This window comes from Takifugu rubripes, chromosome 19 (genome assembly GCF_901000725.2).
Source record: "Takifugu rubripes chromosome 19, fTakRub1.2, whole genome shotgun sequence".
Lineage (NCBI taxonomy): Eukaryota > Metazoa > Chordata > Actinopteri > Tetraodontiformes > Tetraodontidae > Takifugu > Takifugu rubripes.
In genome coordinates, this window is record NC_042303.1 from 10,827,474 (window position 1) to 10,851,832 (window position 24,359).

A 24,359-nucleotide genomic window follows, 5' to 3' on the forward strand; every position below is an offset into this window, starting at 1 on the left:
GCAATGTGACCTATCAGTATCGACCGTACCTTAAAACCCTTAACGGGCGCTTTAAATCACTTCAAGTTGCTTCTGTTTAACGCATTTCCGCCATCGGTACGGGCGAACCGGAGTGACTGACCTGCCCGCCGCTCGCTGCCGCTGCCCCGGGTCCGCTGCTGTCGCCTCGGCTGTGCCGCGGTGTCCTCTCGCCTCGGAGGTGGCGGTTCCTGCTGCTGCTGCTGCTTCTCTCCTCCCTCCTATCAGCTCCACGCGGTGGTTTCAAATTACCCGTGAGTTCTGCTTGTGACATTTATTTTCTGTCATTGTTAATTTAAACTAGGGGACTGGATTCTTGGACCGGGTTTGACGTTTTCCTTTTTTTGTTTGTGTTTTGTGTTTTCTCTGGCCGGACATCAAGGTGTTGCAAGACTAACATTAACATAGAAGTTAGAGGGGGTTTCCAATCACACCAGAACCCTGAAGTGGCCTTGGATTTCGATTATTTCCAATTAATTTACTTTTTTTTTTTTTTTATATTATAGTTGCCTATTCTACTAGTCTAACCCCCCCCCCCCCCTCCCCCCCCTTTTTTTTTTTGAGTTCTTGTTTTAAGTTTTACCATTGCAGTCTTTCACTATCAGGGGTGGAGTAGAGGCTTGTATTGTTTATTAAGGTATTACATATGTTAACATGACAGTTGAAGTCGATTACTGTCACGTCCCAGTGACATTTAGTGCACGGACACGTTGAGGTCAGGAACCCTGGAGCTAAAGATCAGCTGAAGCAATCTTTATGGCTTTTTGCCTCACTTTTGTTTGAACAATGTAAAGAAAAAAAAAGAATTACCTAGAATTTACTAACCCCCACAACAGGAATGAATAAACTAGCATTTAAAGCACCTTATAGACTTCCATTTTACATTTACCTGGTTTAGTTACACGTGTACAAGGCATCAGCTTGTTTTGTTGGCTGATTTATTGCTGGCACTCCCCCCACCCCACCTTAGTCAATTAGTGGACTAATGATGACTGATGGGGACCATTACTGTATCATTTCAGTTCAGATCCAGTGTTCTCACTACTCCTGGTCAGGTGACAGACATTCTTTGGTTGGACTCGCCTGAGCATTGTGGTGAAGTTGAAACGTTCCAAGTGGAGCTTATCTGTTCCTCTGGGGACCGTTGCTAACAAAACTGAGCAGAAACTGTCACATTTATGGCAAAATGATGGTTTTGCTGCCGCGCTGCCCTTCACTTGGTACATTTAAAGATGTAAATCATGAACCAGTGACCAAAAACAATTTCTGTAGCAGCAGGCCACGTCGTAATTCAATCAGCCTAATCAGGAAATCACGTTTTTGAATTACTGGAGCTGTTGCTACCTTGTGTCGCCTGGACATCCGCGTTAAATGACAAGCTGAAAGATTGTGGTTGTGTACAGAACACAAGATTCTTGAACTAGTCTAACCAGGAGTTCAGGGATGACAAAATAAAATATTACAAAGCAGTGACTAAAGGTAATGTGCTGTACAATCAACACATACGCTTAACTTTTCTGCCTGAAAAAAGGACACACGTAATGATCCACTGTAAAAAGATAATCTATAAAATACAAAGGGGTTTATTTTTAACTGTTATTTAAGCCTTAGACTCTAATGTCCGTGAAAGAAATCCAAAAAAACGGAAAGAAAAAGTTATTTTTTGTGAATTCATGTGAAGTGTGTAGACCAAAGAAAGGGAAGAACTGAGGTCACTGAAGCCAAAAGATTCTGCGGACTATATTTCTCAGCTGATGAAATATCGATGCATTATGATTTAAAGGATTTCCTTCAAACCGATAGCAGTAATAGTAGTAGGACTTTTGTAGTAGTAGGACCATCTTTTTATGGTTTACAACCAACTTGAATATTGAAGTTCTCTCGGACACAAACTATAATTTAAAAGTTTACATGAAATTATAGTTAGTTAATATCAATAGGTAACATGTAAACACCATGAAAACAACCATTCCATAGATTCTTATATGTTTTTTTTGGTTATTTCTCCATCAAAGTGGGGAAAAACCTCATGACTGACAGGTGATTTCTGTTGAAGATTTCGTGGGAGACAGGAGCCGGTAACGCTTCCGTTTAATCCCAGTTCTGAAAAAAAGCGTAATGACGTTCGTCACCATCTCAACAAGTCTTGTCAAGAACCAACCAGCAAGTGTGGCGAGAGATAAGGAGCCCAGCAGATCATATAAGGAAATGCTGCGGCGGCTCTTGCTGACTCATGTTGGCAAATAAAATCACGTGATTAGATGCTGAACTTGCACATACTTGGTAATTAGCACCTAATTCGGAATCATTTACCATAGGAACGGATAAAAGGGTTCAATTCTGGCCCTGAGCTGCCCTGTTTTTGTGGGCTACGGATAAAAAATGTTGTGTTACACCTTTCATCACAAGTATCTAAAGGCAATTGCCAGATAAATAAATAAAAATGAGTGAAAACAAAAATAGTTTAAGAGTATACTTCACTGTCCCTGCTGTGTTTTCTCACATGTAGAACCGTCCTCCCCACGCAGAATTTCTTCAAGCCCCTGAGAGTTTTGTTGCCACAAACAAATAGGGCAATATTTTCTGAGTGTTTATTCGGCTAAATCTTTTGGGACGGACAATCAGGCATCCGAACAGATTCTTCTTCAGATGTGTCTTCACTGGACCCTCCTACACTGTTCTGACAACATAACTGTCCTGCGCGGACATTTTTCTGGGTTTGGTAAAATGGCTCCAACAATGGACCGACTTCTGTGCTCCTCTCCAGTGTGGTGGGATGAGCACCAACACCAACAGTGCGTGTCACCATTGTGTTTGACGCCCACGTCTGTGTCCCGGCGATGGCGATGGAGACGTTCCCACGGACGGCGCCAAGCTGGCCTTCTCATGTTTCAGAAACCTGTAGAAGACTGTTTCCTGTGTCTTCCATCACACATTGGTGTGTTGTAGCAAACAGAGCCTGTTAAAATAATTAAATAATCCCACTGAAATGAAGAGTCCACCCTATAACAGCGACCTCTTCGTATGGACCCGGAATCTGAACCTATCCAATAATTTGTCCTGATCTTGTTTATTTGGGGAAGAGGCCTCTGCGTTGATGCCATTTTTGGGGTTTATGGCACCATTCCCAAGGGACACGTCAGCTGGAGGGGGTCATGTGACCTATTGTAACGACATAGTCATTACTTCTTACACATGTCAGTGCTTTCAATGTCTATGAACAAAAACAAACGTTTCGAAGGAACATTAAGAACAGGATGCTAAAGTAAAATCTTTGCTTTGTGATATAGCGCCATCTGTTGGTCTAGTGCAGGTAGGAGAAACGCTCATCTAAAAACCCCTTATATGCCCCCCTCTTTCTCTTATATTTAAAGCCGCTTCCTTCATTGTCCCATATAAATGTTTATCAGTTGTTTGATGTCGAATATATGGACAAAGACTTTAGCTGTATGTGAAATATAAGGGCTGATCCATGAAAGCATAATATTACATTCTTGTGCTATTCTTGTACTTTTTTTATCACAACACACAGAATGTGGGGAAAATAGATGTAGTACCTCATTACAGAAATCTTACTGGAACAACATCTTTATTCTTTTTTTTGTCTGTACAGAAAAATACCAGTAACCAGGTCATGCAAAGCAGCATCAAAAAATAAAAACACAATACAAAAACAAACATTTACTATACCATAAATATGGAGCAAAAATAATACTCAATATTACCAAAAATAAACTCCTGAGATGACACATACATACGTACAAATACAACAAGTTACATCTTACTTGCAACAAAGTAGACAGTTTGATGTGTGGTAACATGTATTATACTCTTTTTTTTCATTTTATTTGACATTTTGTAAATTCGTAATTCTTATGAACCCAACAGAACATGACCAGTCAAGTTTCATTCCAGGCTGCCTTCAATGAAGCGCAATAAAATGAATGAGTTTCATAAGAATTGATCGGAAATCGAGTGTCCGGCTGCAGTAAAGAGCAACCTGGAAGAATGCCGCTGAAGAGAACCATAAAGGGAATGTTAGAATAAGGTCATTAGCAGGTACACAGTTCCAGTATGGAGATGTCTAATTATGATAAAGTGACAGCGCTCAACAGTGATGTCGAGGTGTTATTGCACTACTGTCTCAATGTCTTCTTATGAGAATAATCAACAAATTACAATACTGTCGATAGATCTACACAGAAGTGAAAGAAGAGATCACCAATCACAGCTACAGACATGAGTCTTTTCACCCCATGAAATGCACTGACCGACTGGCTTTGATTTATTTAGTCTGGGTGTTGCGCAATTCCAGAAGTCCGAGCTGTATGTCAATGAATTTCTAGTTGTAAAGGACTCAGGTCTGCACAGCTAGTAAACATAGCTGTGAATTGCAAACATGTTCACAATAAGGCTACAACATCGAGAGAGAGAGAGAGAGAGAGAGACAGAGAAAGAGAAAGAGAGAGAGAGGGGACGAACCTCGTCACTGATAGAGCCACCTTCTGCTCCAAAAGTCATACTAAGCCACTTGGAGGAGCCATGCATAAAACAAGTGAACACAGATGAACGTACACGTATACCTCAGACTCCCTCACACAACAATCACCATCGAGGCTCGCTAGCCCAGCAGTCAGCAGTCAAGGACTGGAGTCACCACACACAACCTCTATAGGGCTAGTGTGTGTGTGTGTGTGTGTGTGTGTCTGCACATGTTTTTCAAACTTTGATTGACGGTGGGTTTGAAAACATCTAAATCAAACCACAAATGAAAGAGTTATGTCACTGACACAAGCCTGCATCAACAAGTTTCTTATTTTTGGCTTTTCTCCCTTTAAATTTATAAATGTTTAGGTCTGTAGTGCTGTAGATATGAATATATACTGTATATACACTCCATCTTTAAATTTAAATAGTTCTGTTGTGATATACTTTGATTTTTAAAGTGTGCTCTGGGGAAAAATAAATTCTATTCCATTCTATCAATGACGTAACTCCTTCACTCCGTTTGTCTTTTATTTTCCTGACACGTCTGATCCAGCAGGTCCACTCTGACTCAAGCTGAAAGGGGAGGAGGGAGGGAACAAACAGTACACTAACACACACAGTTTTAATCTCAGACCGGTTCACATTTAATGTCAATCAAGTCATTACTGCAGTAGAGTTAAATGGGGTGGAGGGGGTGAAGGGTTGGGGGGCGGGGGGGGGGGGGGGGATGACTGACCGACAGGCTTGGTCACATCTAGTCAGAAAAAAGGCTGGCGAAGGATTTTCGGAGATTGCGGATGGTCTCGGCCTTCGCCTCTTCTTGGCCGTCGCCCCCAGAGCTCGAGACCCCACGGAAGAAGGAGGAGTCGCTGAAGGCGTTGAAGGCATTGGTCAGGGACTGGGACTTACTGGAGGAGAACAGAGGGATGAGAACAAGGAGGGAGGAAGGGGGGGAGATGCTGGGTAACATGTATGTAAGAAGGCCAACGTTTGTGCATTGGACTTAAATGTTGACGTCTGAATGAAAGATTAGTCTCTTACTTCAGGAGAGGGTGGGTTTTCTGCTGGGATGCTGGTTGATCTTCCACAGCACCCGAGGCCTCTGCTGGGGCCGCGGGTGCTTCAGCTGAGGCGGGCTCGGTGTTCTGGGGAGCAGCCTGGGGTTGAGCCTTGGCCGGAGACTGGACATTAGGCGGGGACTGGCTGGTTTTGGCAGGCGACTGAACCTGTGCTGGGGCAGGAGCAGAGGCTGAGGCGGCCTCCTCAGCCTTACTGGCTGCTGGGTCTTGGCCTGCAGGCTGGGGTTTAGGCAAAGCTTTGGCGGGAGGTGGGGTTTGTGGCTTTGGCTGGATGTGAGGCTTTGAATTCCTGCGTACAGGAGGGATGGGCTTTGCAGGTGGGGTGGGCTTGGGGGGCAACTCTTTTGGTTTACCAGGAGCAGCAGAGGGAGAGCCCTGAGACTGGGGCTTAGGCTGCTCCGTGGTCGGCGCTGAGGCTCCAGAAGAGGCGGAAGTTGAAGGAGAGCCTGCTGTGGCTTTGGTAGTGGGAGAGCCTGGAGTGGCTTTGGTAGTGGGAGAGCCTGGAGTGGCTTTGGTAGTGGGAGAGCCTGGAGTGGCTTTGGTAGTGGGAGAGCCTGGGGCTGCTGCAGCTTTAGCAGGAGATGATGGGGAAGCTTTGACTGCAGCTGGGGTGGAAGAAGAACTTGGATCTGGCTTTGCGATGGACGGGGCTCTCGTCATTGGTGGAGGTCTTGGCACTGGAGGCTTGTTGACAGATCCAGCCCTCTGGATTGGGCCTTGCTTCTGAGCTGGACCTGCAGCTTTCTGTGTCTGGCTAGGCTTTGGTTCAGATGGTCTTCTAGTTGAGTCGGATGATGGCTCTGCAGTCTGTGTTTTCACTGGTGCCCCTGACGAGAAAAAAAAACCCCCATCGTCAGTTAATAAATGTCAAGTAAGGAATTCAACATCCAGCAGGGGGCAATATTGGTCCAGTTAGGGAAGGGAGGGCAACCTGAAGGGGACGAAGAATTTCAACTACAATATCGAAAATAACTGTTGAAAGCATTGAATTGTGGAAAATTTGGGGCAAGGCGAACAGTTTCTTCCATAAAATGCAAAGCTGCTTCTGTGAAGGCCCACATAATGAAACCACAAATGGTGGGTGAGTGCTGGTAAGAGTGATACATTTACTTTCACTCCCTCCCAATGTTTGGCAAAGTTCATTTTTTCTTCTGGTCCAGTAACTCTGGCTGACAATAAATATGCCTACACACTGTTAACTAGGCAAAAACAGAGTGACACAGCCCTCCTACAGCCCCCGCAACACTTGGCAAGAAGGCATGTTCACTTAAGCAGGATATGAAGCTGTTCAGACAGACTTAGTGGAGGATTTTAAACACATCACGAGGGCAACTGAATATTTACCCTCCTATTTTTGCTTCAATGTTTTCATACAATAGTTTGATGTTGACCTTCTGGTTGTCGTCTATAGCAGGTGTGTCTTTTTAATCTAACGGTGTGTTTGGATGAGATTATTGGACTGTACTAAAGAATGTATCAAATGTGACATCACAACAGTAGGGATAGAAAATACAGTATATTCAACCTTGGGGCTGTGGGCGCTGGCTCGAGGTCCTGTTGGGATCCGCTAGACCTTCTTTAAGAGCAGCACTCTGGTTCAGAACAGGAGAGAGAACACAGGTTTAAAAAAGAGAGACACTGTGAATCTAAATTACAGTAAAAAGTCAAATTGGCATTTAGATAATGTTCAATCTGTAGCATCTGCACCTGTTGTGGCTGCACAGTGGTTGGTTTTTGGCCTTGAGGGGAGCGGGTAGGTGAGCGGGAAACACTGGACGACCTCTCAACCAGCGCTTGGTTCATGTTCGCCAGCACCACCTCTGAGATGAGCTGGCGGTCCTCAGCCTGGTGGTCCCCGATCAACTGCATAGATGAACCCACCACCTACAGCAGAAGGGGGGTGGGGGTTTCCAGAAATGATTACTGAAAGGAACTATAGAGGTCCTGGAAGGACAACAAATAATTATTATATAATTAAAATGAATTATTTATATTATTAGCATGGTAAAATTGTAAGCCACTTTGGTTATTTCTCTCTCTCTCTCTCTCTCTCACACACACACACACACACACACACACACACACACACACACACACTCACAGGGTTAACAATGTGTGATTTCTTTTTAGATTTTCAGAAACTCAACCCATCTTTATTGTTTTAGGATTTAGTTAACATCTGTGTATACAAACATGTATCCACCCAGCAATTTATAGATCCCAACACACTTTTCCACATGCAGTGACTCATTACGAAACAAGTTTTTCCACATCACCAGAGTATAAAAACTTAAAAAACGGAAACTACTGACAGGCCTGTGGCCTGAGGATTTAAAGGCTTTGCTTGTAGCCACGGTGACTCTGTGTTGTGGGTTCCGCTGAGGTTCCTGTGTCATCTTCTTGCATAACCTCTGATGATCAGTTGAGCAGAAACTTTCTAAAAAAAAAGTTGTGGCTATGACAGGATCGGAATTTTTACCCAGAAGAGACAAAAGCTGACTTTTGGATCAACTTAGCAAAGCATTAAGACAGTTTTGGTTATTTTTGGTCAGGACCTAGAGTAAATATATAGAACTTGCAACATTTTGATGAATACTGCATATGAAATACCGGTAGTAGGAAAAGGGTAGCAGCATTTGTACTGAAAGAGCATTTTGTCAAGACAACCTAATTAAAAACCCATTACTGAGAATCATGCTTACTCTTGAGGTACGACAAAGCTCAAAAGCATCAAAGCTAATAATGTGTAATCAGGTTAGGTTGAAGCAGTTTATCCTCTGTCACACAACTCAAGGCCCCAGTGGTGTAAACTGGGACACACATGCTAAATTTAAGACTCAAAAACCTCATTAGTGCTCTTATGAAACACAACACCCACATGCAGATGTCAACAATTACACTGATGCCGTAACAGCCACACAGTCGCTGTTAACTCAGCTTAGTGCCGCGTCAGCGCTTAATGAAGTTTCTGCCATTCCCAATTCTCCTCTCTCCACCTTTCTCCTCACCTCAGTGATGTAGTCTTTACCATCCTTCCCACAGATAGCCTTAACAGCGCAGATATCCAGCCCCCCTAAGATCTCTGAGCAGGTATCCACCCACAGCTTATACCTGTCACAGAGGGAAGCTCAGTTAGCTCTTCAGCTACTGTGCAACGCCACATTTTAGCTACCACTGCTGCAGGTTCCCTGTACTCCTGAGATGCTGGCACCTTTTGGTGCTAGGTCAGGTAGAGCCGACCTACTGACTTCATTGGATAAATTGAGTGATAAGTGTTTCATGTGATGATTGAAACATTGTTATGGTGAAAAGTGTTGAAGCAGGAAATGGAAACAGTTGTTGGGCAAATCAAAGACTACGAGTTTTACTTAGAATAATTTTTCAAACTGGGGCTGGAGTGAGTCAGAGCAAGTATAATGCATCATGGATACGGGTCTGTGAGGTATGCGTCATCCTTTTGGTGGCATTTGTATCAAAGTGACCTATTTGAGATGGAGCGAGCGCTCGATTAGGATGCTTTCGAGGTGCATTTCTATCACAGTGCATTTTCTAAAATCCCTCCAGTAAGCTCATTGGAGGGATTATATATCTAAACTGGCCTGGGAACACCTATGAAGCTCCCAAGGGATTTCATAAGTGCTGGAAAGTCCTGTTCATCCTGGTTTTACCTGACCTAAAAGAAAGAGAGAAGGGGTACATGGCCAGATGGATGGATGGACATTTAGAGCAATGTAGAGTAGCATCTATGGTAGTATCTGTGAATTTAGTGCAACTGGAAAATCCTTTATTTTCATTGAAAACTAGTAAAAAACATAGTTTTGTATCAAATGTGTGCATCTCATTCTGCAGCAGCCTTTACACAACAAATACATATCCTCGCCTGTGCTTTAGCGTGTTAACACTTGTCTCACATGTTGAGTGTCATGCAGAGGAAACCTGCAGCAATCGTGCATTTTTAATGTCATTTTCCTGTCTCGATGGGACACAGAGGCTTTGGAAGGGTGTTTAATGTAGGGAAATAAAGCTTTACACACTCACTGCCTGGCAAACATCTGCATATTCAACCAGTGAATGTGAATTGAATGTTACAATATGATGAGTGTGAAAGAAAAATCACTTCCTCTCTACATTTAGTTTCTCTCACCAGTGGAGAGAGTGTCACCCTAAACTGTCCTGTGGATTGACCTTTACTCTCATTTAGTGTCCTGAAGTAGCTTGGGAGCTCTCAACCATATCTTGTTTTTCATTCTTTCCATGACAAAACACCCCTGAAGGGATCAACAAGTTAGATGATTCTGTTGTATCCAAGGTTAACGGTCTCTGTTTGGGATAGCTAAAGAAACACTGGCCAGCCAGTGGTCTTCCACCCATCGTACACCTCATATACTGTTGGTATGAATGTCTCCTTGGAGTTGGTGCTGGTTCTGCATGCATGAACTGTTGCTGTGTTGGTGCCATTTCTCCTGACCCCAGTAAACTTTGCTTCAGTGAGTCTCCAGTGTGTCTCTTCCACAACCTCCTGAATTTCCACCACCGTGAGTGTCACTAATGTGGAAGTGGTGCTCACTTATCGGTCATGGCTACTTGTTCCAACATGGCAGATCCAGTGTTACTTTTCCAATTCCCGGAGATGGAGGTCCGCCTGGAAAAGCAGAGAAGTCATGTGTTGGATTAACATAACCAAAACTGTACCGCTGACGTAGAGCGCTCTGTAGCTAGTAGAATTTTTGGATGACTTAATCGACGTGATCATGAGGCGGTTTAGCACAGGACCCTTTCTTTCCTTTCATGTTTAGGGAGACATGAGCACGGCTCGGATTGCCCTGACCCCTAAATATAACATGTCAAAACAACTACTGTGCAGTTTAGACGGCACCACACACTTTATAAAGACTAATGAAGGAGAGACAAACACACACATGTACGCTTTGTAGTCGGCGCCGATTTTCTGGACCCTGATGTCATACTTGGCGTCTATAAATGGCTCCGTGGTGCAGTAGGTTTGAGTGATGGCCACCACACTGGCAATGTCCTGGAAGTCACTGGCGTTGTCAACTTTGACCTGCAAAGACAAAAGACAAGGGACAGAAACATGTTTGAAATAGACCTTCACATTTTCATGTTTTATTTGGAATAATAACTCTAATTTTCTTTCATTCAGAACGTAGAGACGCTGGCATCACTGTCCACAGTGTCTTTAATGGACGTGCACTTGTGGAAGGGGTCAGGAATATTACCTTTCCCATTCCAGAATGGGCGTGTCCAATCTTCACCACCACAGGGAAACTCGGTGTTGTAATCTGGAGGGCGAAAGAGTTCCAGATTAAAGAGAAGCTGATAACCAAGATGCAGTGAACCAAATGGATGGTGTGCCCTTTAAACTGGAATAATTGTAATAAATGGTTCCGTGAATATACTGTAATAGAGTGACGGGTAGGATGCCCTCCCACTTTACTAAACCCCTTTGCTTCCTATTGTTTCCTCTCCTGCTTTGTCAAAAGAAAAAAACCTTCTTCTCAGGATCCTTCTCTGTCTACATAATAAAATAAAGTGTCTGGAATTATTTTCAACCCATATAAAGGCAATTCATTAGTCCTTGTAAAACATGAAAGCAAGGCAGAACAGGATCTCATTATAAAACTCACTTATTGCAGTTGAATGTTTTTCCCCCTCTCCTGTAACTAAAACTGCAATTTAGTCATCACACAGAAGTAACGTAGTAGCCAGTTGGAGACAGGGAGGAAGAGGAGATCAAAAGAGACTACAAGAGCAGGCAGAGGATGATGTTTTTTTCCACTTTCGTTTGAGGAGGCTGTCCCTAAATTGTTGAGGACATAAGAGGCTCCCTGTGTCCGACCCTCTCAGCATTCAAGACCAGGGTGTGAGTGGATCCAACTATTGTAAGTTTCTCTGCATGTTGTCTACAGGGAGGGAGGGAGGGAAAGCCAGAGAAGAGAGCAGTGGCACCAGCCGTCCCCCCAGCTCCAGTTAGCCTGCATTCAGAGGTCTCCTTTAAACTTATGAAAGCATTTTCATCCACAGCTGCCGCTCAGCTCAGCAGAGCTCATCTCACTACCTTCTCATCCATCCCTGGGCCGCTAGCTGCTGACCCGACTCGCTCTCCCGTCGGACTCTACGGGACCAGAAGCGTTCAGCGTCGTCATGGCCGGGTCTGAGGAGCGGAGCTTGAGTTTGGGGCTCTGGGTGCTCCTTTTGCTCAGTGCGGGCATGGAGGAAGTTGTGGAGGGATGTAGCTGCCTCCCAGCACACCCACAGCAGCTATTCTGCAGCTCCGAGATTGGTAAGTCAAAGGGAGGACAGGGGGAGGAATAGAGATCTCTGTGTGATCATCTGGAGTCTTTTTGTTGCACATTTCCACCTTTATCTCTAATTGTAAATTCCAGTCAGCTTCACGTAGCCCTTGTCTATTTTCTATCAGTTTGTCTGTTTAGGCCTGTTACGGCCTGAGTTCCCCCACTCATCCATTTTTTCCTTCACTAACTGCACATGCCAAGACCAACACTCTGCTCTGACTTTAAGCACTTGGCTCCAGACTGCAGAGAGCTGGAGTATGTGCTCCTGTCAAAGGTTACACTCCAGCAGAGAGGGGAGACAGAAGAGACAGTAGATTTAGCCAGGTTCTTTGTGCTGTTTCAGCTTTGCTTTTTAGCTTTTTGAGGTAAAATGGAGACTGTGACCCATTTTCAGAAATTTTTAACCAGGACAATCTTTAAAATATGAAGCGTGTTAAGTGTCCAAAAAAATAATCAGATTGTATCCAAGAGAAACAACACGTGCATGAGTGTTTTTCAATCAACCTCAAACGCTGTTTGCCTGACAACTTCGCAACTCTAACTATTGAAAATATGTTGAAATTTATGGGCGTAATTTTAAGGGCTGAACCCACTAAATCCCTTAATGTTGAACAAACTACATTTGAGGTGCTAACATTAACAGTTTACAGGTTCTATGAAAAAGACCAACTAAAATCCACACTATTAACGTAGCTGGTTACGTTTTTATGGTCAATCCCAAAACATCCTCTTCAGTGCTCATCTTTAAGATCTCAGCGTCCCCTTGGGGTTTTTGCATTAACTTTTGTGATGGGTTGTGGTGTAACGTTGTAATGTCCCAGTCTATCTTAGACACACAGCAACATAAGAAACATATTATGTGTTAAATGTATTGAAGTTGCAGTTTTATCTTTGTTTATATATGCTGTAGATGGTACATTTTTTAACATCATTGCCTTGGAGCTTACTATGTGACAGACAGTGATTGTTAGCAACGTAACTCAAAAAGTTATAAACGGATTCTAATGAAATGTTCAGGAAATGTTGATAGTGGTCCAAGAAACACACGATTCTATTTTGGTGATGTTCTAGAATCCAGAGGGACTTTGACCTCTAATCTTCTAAAGATCATACCCCAAGGTCAAAGCAAATCGAATTTGAAGAAAAACAACCTACTGTTATGTCATCTTGTGTTACTATTGCCTGAACGCTGCATACTGCATGAGTGCTCCACATTATGTTGACAAATGACCTGCTAGTCGGAGGTCTGCATGCTCCAATCCCATTTCCTAGTTAGACTCGAGATAGATGGATCAGTGATGAGCTACAGGTGATCCGGCACAGCAGGGCCCAAAAAAACAGTGTCTGTTAAGATAGCAGCACATAATACACATAATGTATAATCTTCCTGGGGCTTAAGGCCAGTGAGCCAAAAGGATCCTTTACCAAAAGAATTTCTAGATTCTAAATACATATGTAGCGAATGCAAAATCTCCAGCTGAAGCACAAAACAGAAACACAAACAGGTTTTACTGATTTGTCATTAGCCAAGCGGTACAATTAGGGTCAGCTCAAGCTCAAGTGGGAAAAGTACCAAAATAACTGCTCCAAACATCCCACCATTTGGCATGCTTGGATTGGAGTGCTGGGAACCGGGGGAGTAAACAGATGAGAGTATTTAAGGGGAGGACTTAGAAACACCGTGGTTCATTGAGCGCTTAACGAGGAGTTGTTGCTTCCTGTCCCATTAACAAGCAAGCAAGATGTTAGCTCGCAAAGTTACTTCACAACCTTGTAGTTGACTTTCATTTGTTTGCTCTGTCACGCGCTTTACTACGGTAGGTTGGGCAGCTGGTATAGCAGTGGGATCGAAATGATCTGGTTTCTTCTGCTATACTCGGTGCTCCAGGTCCGTGTTTATTCCTAAAACATGCATTCATATAAATGTCAACTTCATTATCTAACAAATGGGATAAAACATTTTGCCCATATGAATGACCCAAATAAGGAAAATCCCTCTTGTTCTCTGAGCTTTTAAGAAAACGTTGACGTCAGTCATGTGTGGTGATACTGTCTCGGGTGTTTTTTACGCACGGGCTGGTGCTGGCCTTTGGTTGACCCGACAACCCTGTCAGAGTAGAAGAGCCGGATGAATAAAGCCGTACATCTGAGTAATATCCCTTCTGGACAAACCATGAACTATTCTCTTGCTTGTGTTTGGTAGTGTTTTTGGTGTGTGTGTGTGTGTGTGTGTGTGTGTGTGTGTGTGGGAGTGTGTGTCTCCGTGTTGGATTTGAACCATGCCATGCCAACCCAGCCTACTCCATCTCTCTTTCATTCCCTCACTCTCCGCACTTCATTTCCATGTCTATAGGCTCAGTCTATTGGTCTGCATACTAACAATATCCGTGTGAAAGCCCGCTGACAGTCCAGCTTTGTGAGCTCCACAAGGGCGCCGATTCATCGTGGAGGGGGAAAGTTACTCACTACATCAGTTCTCATGGTCCAACATTGCAATATTTCTCTTTGAATATGGAGCTGTGAGGCAGATGTATGACCATTCTCACTCTGCAGGTGTCTTTATCCCCGCTTCGTGCAGCTGGTTACCTAGCTTGCAAGCTCTGGAGATGTGTGGGTAGGGGGTAGGGGGGACATTTCTGAGTATCTGGGCCACAGTTTGACTCAGTTTAGGAGGAAGATATGAGTTTTGATGACCGGTATTATATACAATATCTGTAGTCAACCAACACTCCCCCAAGGATGGAAGAAATTGATAAACTGCAGTTTAAAAGGTCGAGACCTTGAGCAGGACCTGCAACACTTGCCTTGTCAAATCTAAAATACACATATCTGCTGAGAGAAGACACCCTGATCACCACTGACCTCAAATTCCCACAGCACACACTAGCAGCACAACAACAGCTCAGTTGCGGCCATTTTACCCAACAATTACGTTTCCTCTGACAGCTTCACAGCGTGAGGTGGGATCATCCCAGAAATGGGTCAGCGCTCCCTGGAGAACACACAGGAAGTCTGCTTGTGATGGCAGCTGCATCAATCTGCCCTGAGCCGATTGAACAGGAAAATGTATTGTTACACCAGTCGGTTTTCAGTACAGGCACCTCATGGTGGCGCTGGTGTACCAGTGAGAACCAAGTGGGAAAACAGGGTTCCAAGTAACTATTTTGAAGGCCCAACTGTTTTTTGGAGTGCATAATTGTGGGGAAAAGGAAGAAAAACTGGCAATAAACACCTGATTTTAAACAAAACTGAACACATGCTGGATGTTTGACTGTTGTATTTCTTCATGCGACCCTTACCTGGCAGCCGTGCACCTGTGTGGCCGTTGCTGAGTCTTGACTCTGATGTGTAAAATGAGAACCTTTCTTCTTTCCTGCTCCATTTCATATTGTTGAAGCACTCAATTGATGCTTATGATGCAGTACAGGAATTTACAGGAATAGTTCCAGGCAGTATTACACTTCAGCCTAAATGCTGATTAAAGTCTTAAATTAGTGTGTGTGTGTGTGTGTGTGTGTGTGTGTGTGTGTGTGTCTGTCTGTCTGTCTGTCAGTATTATCCAGTGTGTATTCCTGCTTCTCCAAAGCTGTTGTCAGAGAATGCTGAGCTAGATCATAAAATCCTTAAAAATCCTTTAAATCAGGGGTCCCCAAACTTTTGCCTGTGAGGGCCACATAACTTTTCCCATCTCTGATGGGGGTTTGGGGTCAGCGGGGGTGCCTAAATCTATAAATGTATTGTCTTCCAGAAAACCACACATAACCAAATAACCTTTTCGGGATATTCACAGAAAATAAGGCCAAGAAATAAATAACACTATGAAATAAACAATTACCAAATAACCCTCTCTTAGTAAATAAATAGCACAAGTCACCAAATAAATAGCACCAGTTGTGCCGCGCTGTGTCCTGCACGTCTGTGCTCTCCTGAAAAAAAGTCAAAATTCTTTCGTCTTCTGCCGCAGCTGGGCATATACATTACCCCTGATTTCTTCAATGTATCTGGTGATTGTACTTTCTGACAGACTCACGGCATTAAATACGCCTTTCTTCTCAGGACACACCTCTTCCGCGACAGCATTCATACATTTCTTGACAAACTTTCCATCAGTGAAAGGTTTAAAAAGGTCAAATACAAATGCACATATATGAAGGGAAAAAAAAATCAAAATGCATCTCTGGTATTGTTCAGGGGCCGGGCCAAATGTAGAAGTGGGCCGTATCTGGCCCACATGCCGTAGTTTGGGGACTGCTGCTTTAAATCCTTAGGGATCCTGGATTCATCAGAGTTAATCCCAGGGGATGCATAATAGCAAAACTGATAACATTTAATAACTTTAACTGAGTTTCATGGTAATGTTTGACAGTGACAAATCATTTCTGTTAAGGTGATGATTCCAATCATCGATGAAAAAGAAGATAAATGTAGCAATAACATCTGTGATACCTCAAACTGATGAAGGTGATCATGTCTGAGTGACCTTATCAACAGTGGTTTAAGGACAGCGACTATTTTGCCTGCTGGATTAAAGTTCCAAGTTTTTACACTTTTCTACTGAGTCACGAAGCAACATTTCAGCTTCACCTTTTTGTGCTTTTACACTCCATGTCAGGCTTGAGTCTCTGTGTTCTCTAGTTTTGATGCAGTATATACTGTACACAAATGTATTCTGGTATCTCCCTGTGGGTCAGTGTGTGTTCATTTAATGGGAGTGTGCAGGCAGAGAGCTACTTGTTATTCCACAAGGGTTTTGATTTCCCTCCCAGAGGAGAGAAGAGACACATCCGGTGTCATTATAGAGAACTAAAACTGTCTGTGAGTCGAGAGAGACGGAGAAAATGATCTGTCCGTCCATCTGCATGATTGTCTGTCTGTCCATCCATCTCACTTGTTATATTGACTTTGCCTTTAACCTCCACATATATATATACTGGAAATGTATTTTTTATCCCGACAGTGATAAGGGCAAAGATCTCCGGGGAGAAGATCGTGTCTCCTAGCAACAACTCTTCACCTTACATGAAGATGATTCAGTATGAAATCAAAATGATCAAGGTGAGATACCTTAAGAAGCTAAAATGTCTGAAACACGTCTGTGGATCATCTTTGATTATCAATTTTTAATTATTTTTTTTTTAATTTTGTTTCTGTTGGCCTCTATGTAGATGTTCAAAGGTTTTGACAAAGCCAAGGATATCCAGTATGTTTACACTCCAGTCTTCTCTTCACTGTGTGGCGTTAAATTGGACTACAACAACAAAGCTGGGTATCTGCTCTCAGGTATCTGTGTGTGCCACATTTTTTGACTTTAGGACAGACAAAATGTGCAGGAAATTGAAAACAGATCACATTTTCTTGTGTACATCTGTATTTCTGGCCAGAACATACTTCAGTTTTAAGAGATTTGTTTCCCTTGAGGTTTTTACTTTCCAGGTAGCAATTTCGCTAGTCATTGCTAAGGGGGTTAAATGCCGACTGATTTGGTGACGTCTTTGGTGGTTCTGATGTAATGTGACTCAACAGGAAGTATGTGGCGAGATGGAAGAATTTCTGTTGGCCAGTGTGATCTGGTGGAGTCCTGGGACAACTTGTCACTCTCACAAAAAAAGAATCTCAACTACAGATACCAGATCGGCTGTGAATGTCGGGTGAGTAAAGATGCTATCTCCTCTCTGAGGCGCTTCATAAAACTCGTGGCTCTTTTATCTGATGGTCTAATGTGTCCACAGAGACATTTCTATCGCCAAAGCCAATAATCACAATGACTGAAACTCACTTCAGGAACAAACAGTGAGCAATATCGCTAAACCCAACACTCTCCTCTCCTCAGATCAACACCTGTTACACAGTTCCTTGTGTGTCCACCGGAGAGAATGAGTGCTTGTGGACGGACTGGCTGCTGGATAACAGCTTAAACGGCGAGCAGGCTCGACAGTACGCTTGTATCCGCCGCTCTGACACGACCTGCAGCTGGTACCGTGGGGGACCCCCTCCTGAGAAAGACTTCCTGGACATGACCGACCCTTGATTTGCAATATGAGTGTTCGTCTCTATTTTCACTTGTGAACATCACACATGTCTTGCTTTTGTAGCTCAACTGTGCATTCTAGTAAGTCCCGAAACTGAAGATAGTATTGGCCAAAGGCGAGTGTCAAATTTGAATGTCAATCTTTTACTGCAGCAACAACAACTAAAATGTAACATTTAACATCAATAACGAAACTTTGTAACACAACTGAATTAAAAAAAAAAAAATCAGCAAGACCCTGTTTTGAGCCTTAGACAGCAACCCCAGTTTTTGAATCGCTTAACCACAAGTATCACCCCTCAAACAATACACAGCTGAGACACACAGAAAAAGACAGTAAAAGTAACAAATGGAACAATGCTAATGATAATACCCAGCTGGCACACTGCTGGTCAGCTCCAGTCAATTGCGTCATCACAAAGGTCCCAGTAGCCAAACTAATATTGCCTATTGAGTCCTCCAAATTCAACAGATTTAGATTTTTTTATTTTTTTTTAAAATCCCCTCAGTAAAACCTCCCAATAGTACTTTCCCCAGTAGCAATGCTTCCAATAACAGTCAGACATCCCCACACAATGCTCTTCGCTTGTTCTTTGGCCCAGAACAACAAGGGCATAGAACTGTTTCCTGCAACCCTGAGAACAGCAAAAGAGAAAAAAACCCACTTCTGTCATAATTTTGATTCCTCGGTCATAATCATGCCTTTGTTGAGTGTTTTAAATGTTTAAACCCAGAAACAAAAGGGTGCGGTTTCAAGAGTCGGATATTCAACCAGTCTATTAACAACACTCTTGACAAAATCTAACAAATTTGAGCGTAAATCTTGTAAATCTGAAATCGTCAAACATGTAAATATTGTGTTTCGCAGAGAAGTAACAGTGAAAAACTTCCAAACCTAACCATTTTAGGGCCTAGAGGTTTTTGTGTGTTTCCTTTCCTCAGTACCATTTCCTGTGCCAAAAATCTAATCCGGTGCTTTAACAACAGCACTCCCGCCAAGACGCCAATCCACCTGTTTTTAAAGGAAATGATGCAACAGGACAAGGTTCAATTCCAGTTCTTTCAGTTTGAGGGCAAGACAAAATCAACTTGAGCTCACACTGTTAACGAAGGATGGACCACCGGTGATTTAATAGCTCTTTCCAGGCATGAAGCACTACAGAGACTTAACATTAGCCTGAATTGATCCCTGTCTTGCTACTGCATTACTTCACTAACGTCACACAGGTCAAGAGGATTATTTAAAAGTCATGAACTGCTCAGTACACTTCATTTGAAATATGCCGCTTCATTAAATTTGAACTTTTCTGGTGAATGCATATTAACTGCATGGCTTTAGTGAAGTGTTATCAAACGTTTTCATGCCTGTTTTATACTGGAAGTATTGTTGGGGGTTTATATTTATGTCTGAGTATCTGTCTAAATAGAGTTTTCTATTTCCATGTACCAAAAAAGATTGTATATAAAATGTCTTGATGGGAAAAAAGAGACTGTTTTCTTTTCTTTCCCGACAGCATAGCTTCACACACCAGACGTTACCTTGACGTCGACGACTCAAGGAGGCAACACTTGAAATGTAACTAGAAATAAACCTAAATTTAAGGTGTGAAACAAAACCAGAGTGCTTACCATGTCTCTGTAGTTGGGGTAGAAGGTCTGATCGATGAGCGGAAACTTGTCAGATCCCAGCTTTTTCTGACTGTTGATCAGCTGGGAAAACTGGGAAAAATTGGATTTTCCAAAAAAACATGTGTTACCAGTGTAATGTTACAGCACGAGCCAAATGAGCGACGCTGGCAGCGCACTGTACTCATCACAGTGTTTACACATTTTCGGGTTAGCTGTTACATATGCAAAAGAGAGTGCTTACAGCCCACGGCTTGTCGCAGAGGTTGTAGATGGAGTCCAGGGAGTTGACCGAGGGGATGCCGGCATACTGCAGACCGATGATCAGGTTCCTAAAATCCTCGTTCTGGGCCATGCTGAAGGCGTGTTGACGCACCAACACAAAGTCTGGCCTGAAAGATCTGGTTTGAAAGGTAAAAACAGCTAAATAGATCAAAAGAGAAAATAAAAAAACACTCACACGTGAACATTAAATGAAGAGCAAAAGCGTCAGACTTTTAACCCCTCAGAACATTAACCCTGCACCTTAATTAAACTGTCTGCTGCAGCATATCAAAGACTTCTCTGGGCCAACTTAAACAATATTTGCTGTTTTTCTCTGTAGGACGACCGGCTGTAGCTGCCCGTTTTCTCAGTCCACATTGGGAGTTACTGTCTCAATCAGCATTCTTCCTCACTCGTCTGAAGCATCGCCCACAGATTTGTGTCATAAAAGTGGTCATGCATTCGGCCTGGGTGGGTTTTCTTCTCCCTCCAGTGATCCAGTTCGTGATCTACAGCCCTGTAGATCGAGGTCTTCAAAGGACTTTGATCTTCAAAGACAATGTACTTAATAGTTCAGGCAGAGACCTGATGCATAGTGCATTTGTAGCTTGACTGCCTGCAGTGAACCTGTTTGAATTGTTATACCTGGCACGTCATTACTTTATTATATTATAATATATAATCTAATTAATATTTTTATTTCAATTATACTGTCATTTATAGCAATTGTGCTCACATTAGTTTAGTTCCATAATGGACGTAAAGGACAATGTTTCAAGTAAGCACCTTTGCACAAAATATCATTGATAAGTCATTGATTTCAATCACACGTGTGTGTGTGTGTGTGTGTGTGTGTGTGTGTGTGTGTGTGTACGTGTGTGTGTGTGTGTTTTTCATGTACCATGTATACATGGTTACGTTCATGATTCGTTTATTTTTTTGTCATCACACATGGTTAACACACTTCCTCATCCATACACTGAAGCGTCACCCAGAGATTTATCTTATCAAAGTGGTCAAGCCTTCGGCCTGGGTGGCTTTTCTTCTCCCTCCAGTGAACCAATTTGTTTTTATGGAGAACTGGACACACCAGAACTCATATCCCATCATCAAAGGACTTCCGTCTTCAAGGACAATATTGAGTCAGCCAATCAGAACAGCCCTGTAGATCAAGGTCTACAAAGGGCTTTGATCTTCAAAGACAATGTACTTAATAGTTCAGGCAGAGACCTTATGCATAGTGCATTTGTAGCTTGACTGCCTGCAGTGAACCTGTTTGAATTATTATACCTGGCAATTCATTACTTTATTATATTATATTATATAATCTAATTAATATTTTTAGTTCAATTATACTCTCATTAATAGCACTTGTGCTCACATTAGTTTAATTCCATAATGGACATCAAGGACAATGTTTCAAGTAAGCACCTTTGCACAAAGTATCATTGATAACTCATTGATTTCAATCACACACGTGTGTGTGTGTGTGTGTGTGTGTGTGTGTGTGTGTTTCCATGTACCATGCATACATTTGTTTTTTTGTCATTACACATGGTTAACACTCTTCCTCATCCATATACTGTAAAACAATCTTTTAAAACAGATTCATGATGAAACTTTGTTTTAGCTCCATATTCAAATTGTTGCATAAAATCGAACCACACTTTGACTTGCAGGCATTTTTCATTGTTCAGATCCTCTGTTTGATACAATTTAGGTTTTCCCTGAGATTATAACCTCCCTCCCTTTCTCTAAACTTTTCCAGGTAGTTTTTGGCAGTAGATATTTTCTTTGTACATTATTAGTGCTGTTTTGAATTTGACAGTATAGATATTTCATAAACAGCAGGTTTGTGTGCTCTCTGCATTCGGCCTTGTTAATTATTCCGATTGCTCTTGTTGTAGAGCGCTTTTACAGCTGGTTCCCCAGACCTCCTCACAGTCTGACTGATATGGTCAACACTGAATCATATAAGACGTGTCATGATTTAAATGCAATCAATGTGAAAACAATCCAGTTTTTCTTTGTTGCAAAGCTGCTGCAGAAACAACCTTACTTTTTGGAAAATTCATTGGCGTCAGTGTGAAAGTTTAGTCTTGTGGAACTGAAGCAAAGAAGTAAATGTTGAAGTAAATGAATTCAGTTGAATTGACAGTTGCATTGTGGGTAATGCTGTCACCTGGTTTAAATATGTAGAATGGGACGGATAATTGTTTGCTTAATTGTTTAGGAGAGAAAACTTCCTGTCCTGCTGACTCCAGACAGCCCAATTGTCCACCGGTGGTGAATACCACCAGACCGGGACGTCGCACCAATCAGCTCGGTTATCTGGAGGGGCTGGCGACGGAGTTGTGGAACCATCAGCTGTCCAGGCAGTTTCACTTCCTACTGAAACCAGCGATACTCCCCGTAAGTGACACAAATATTTAGAATAATAAAGCACTTTTAAAAATATTTTACTGAAGTCAGTATTTGCAGATATTGTAGCTGTAGTCAGATGCTTGCTAACTAAGTCCTTCTTGTCTTGCAGAGCTACTACAAAGTTATTACGACTCCCATGGACCTCAGCACAATCAGGGAGAGGCTAAAGAACCACTACTACCAACATGCTGTGGAGTGTGTTCAGGACTTTTTATGGGTCTTCAGTAACTGCTATAGATTCCATCAGGTAACGGGACACTTGACATCCATCAGCACCTTTCCCATCAAAAGAGGGTTTTTTATTTTGCGTGACGTCTTCTCTCCACAGCCGCAAGCAGATATTGTGTCGAAGGCCAAGTCCCTGGAGGCCATCTTCTTCAGAATGCTGTCCAAGATGCCGTTTCCAGAACGTGAAATCAAGACAAAAGAATCCACAGGACCTTCAAGAACCCCTCTGAATGAGGTGACGTCTCTTCCTTTTATCCATTAAATGTCTGGTAACATTTTAAGTTAAATGCGTTGCTGACGGAAACACTGACTCTAAATCATGAAATTGACATCATTAAGCACCTTTATCCTCAATATCATTTGTGGATTTGTGGATTTCTTTGACTCCATTTTGAGTGTTTTTACTAACAGCTTAACCTGGTTCATTCTTCTACCAGGCTCAATTATTAGCACCAGCAAAGAAAATTCCACAGGGGGACCAAATACCGATTAGTAAGTTAAACCAAAGCCCACTCTGGCCTTTCCTGGTCTTTGTTGCTCCCATAACTTTGATTAAAATTTTATTTGTGTCAGGGATCAGAGGCCGCCAGGCCGATACAGTTTATAGAAAACCTGCAGTGAAAAAGGCTCCATCTGCTGAAACGGTAATTATCTTTGGCTTTTCCTGCAAGAAACACCTGAAAATATTCAGATTCAGATTCCTTTATTTGTTCCACATGGGACTATATATATATATATATGCATAATCAGCCTCTTGAATACCTGTACATAGTACAGAGGGTGTATACAACATACATATCAGAATATATAATATTCAGTGTGTGCTACAGCAGGCATTATGTTTGTTGTGCAGTCTGACAGCAGCCGGCAGGAAAGATCTGCGATACCGCTCCTTCACACAGCGAGGGTGGAGCAGCCGCTCACTGAAGGAGCTGCCCAGTGCTGTCAGGGTGTCCTGTATCAATTTCTGAAGTAGTATTTTCTTTTGTTTTGTTTTCCAGCCAATTTTCGTGAAGAATCCGAAGGCCTGGGAGACACTCAAGGTTCTCCCATCTGAGAAAAAGCCAATTCCCAAACGTAAATATTCCTAAATATCACCAATATCAACATTGTATTAACCAGTTTATGAGAAATACGGGTTATTGACTCGATTTTAATCTAATGGGCAGTAGAAACATCCACCCTGCTGCAAAAAGCTGAAGAACAGGGGAGACAGGCAGATGTGAGTACCACCTCTATGCAACCGTGATCTCTTTGTCTTCGAGGAGGAAAGGTCATTTAACATTTAACAGTGTCCAGAATATGAAATAAAAACTCCAAAACAATCCACAAAAGTACTGTCAAGAAACCCTCTGAATGAGGTGACGTCTCTTCCTTGACGTCATTAAGCGTCTTTATCCTCAATATCGTATTTGTGGATTTCTTTGACTCCATTTTTAGTGTTCTTACTAACAGATTAAACTGGTTCATTCTTGGCAACTTTTTTTCCGATTTACACCCAAACTGAAAGTCTGACCCCCTCCATAGGACAAAAGGCCTGGAAAGAGGAAAGCCCACAGCTCCTCTGGTCCCACGCTGCAAAACGCCAGAAGAAACACCAGCTCTTCCTGCAGTGAACCTCCTGCTAAAGTTAAAAAGAGCATCCCCCACCAGAACGGTGAGGCCCAACACAGAGCATTGAACACATTCTGACACTAAGAGAGCCAAGATCCCGATGATGAGAGACCAAATGTAGATATTTAGCTGTTTTCTCTTTGACAGCTTTCCCCACTGCTGTACAACGGACAGCCCAGAAACCTCCTGCTGCTGGATGTCCAGTAAGGATAAACCCACATGTGAGATGTTGACAATGTCCTTTGTTTTAATATTGACATCAATCCTGATCTTCTA

General features: G+C 42.6%; 2 protein-coding genes across 4 annotated transcripts in view; one reads left to right on the plus strand and one right to left on the minus strand.

Annotated features, from left to right (window-relative positions):
* Window positions 1–122: 122 nt before the first annotated feature.
* On the plus strand, window positions 123–19,413 carry LOC105417844 (metalloproteinase inhibitor 4). 3 transcript variants are annotated; one of them, XM_029827440.1, is made up of 7 exons: window positions 123–272; window positions 11,513–11,590; window positions 11,688–11,886; window positions 16,857–16,954; window positions 17,065–17,179; window positions 17,423–17,547; window positions 17,730–19,413. In XM_029827440.1, the coding sequence occupies exons 3-7, from the start codon at window positions 11,748–11,750 to the stop codon at window positions 17,925–17,927; spliced, it is 675 nt and encodes a 224-aa protein (XP_029683300.1). In that variant the 5' UTR covers window positions 123–272; window positions 11,513–11,590; window positions 11,688–11,747; the 3' UTR covers window positions 17,928–19,413. The 3 variants fall into 3 exon arrangements, with proteins under 3 accessions (XP_029683300.1, XP_029683299.1, XP_011612305.1); XM_029827439.1 differs by lacking the exon at window positions 11,513–11,590 and having other exon boundaries at window positions 124–272; window positions 11,628–11,886; XM_011614003.2 differs by lacking the exons at window positions 123–272; window positions 11,513–11,590 and adding an exon at window positions 11,391–11,485 and having other exon boundaries at window positions 11,628–11,886.
* Window positions 5,217–24,359, minus strand: part of syn2b (synapsin IIb) — a 42,026-nt gene continuing 22,883 nt past the window's right edge. The window contains exons 4-13 of the mRNA XM_029827428.1: window positions 19,798–19,954; window positions 19,557–19,646; window positions 10,823–10,885; window positions 10,505–10,647; window positions 10,153–10,227; window positions 8,594–8,696; window positions 7,293–7,469; window positions 7,111–7,177; window positions 5,548–6,412; window positions 5,217–5,414 (exon numbers count right to left, since the gene is read on the minus strand). Coding sequence (XP_029683288.1) covers window positions 5,261–5,414; window positions 5,548–6,412; window positions 7,111–7,177; window positions 7,293–7,469; window positions 8,594–8,696; window positions 10,153–10,227; window positions 10,505–10,647; window positions 10,823–10,885; window positions 19,557–19,646; window positions 19,798–19,954 — 1,894 coding nt within the window. The 3' untranslated portion in view covers window positions 5,217–5,260. The remainder of the gene's footprint in view (window positions 5,415–5,547; window positions 6,413–7,110; window positions 7,178–7,292; window positions 7,470–8,593; window positions 8,697–10,152; window positions 10,228–10,504; window positions 10,648–10,822; window positions 10,886–19,556; window positions 19,647–19,797; window positions 19,955–24,359) is intronic.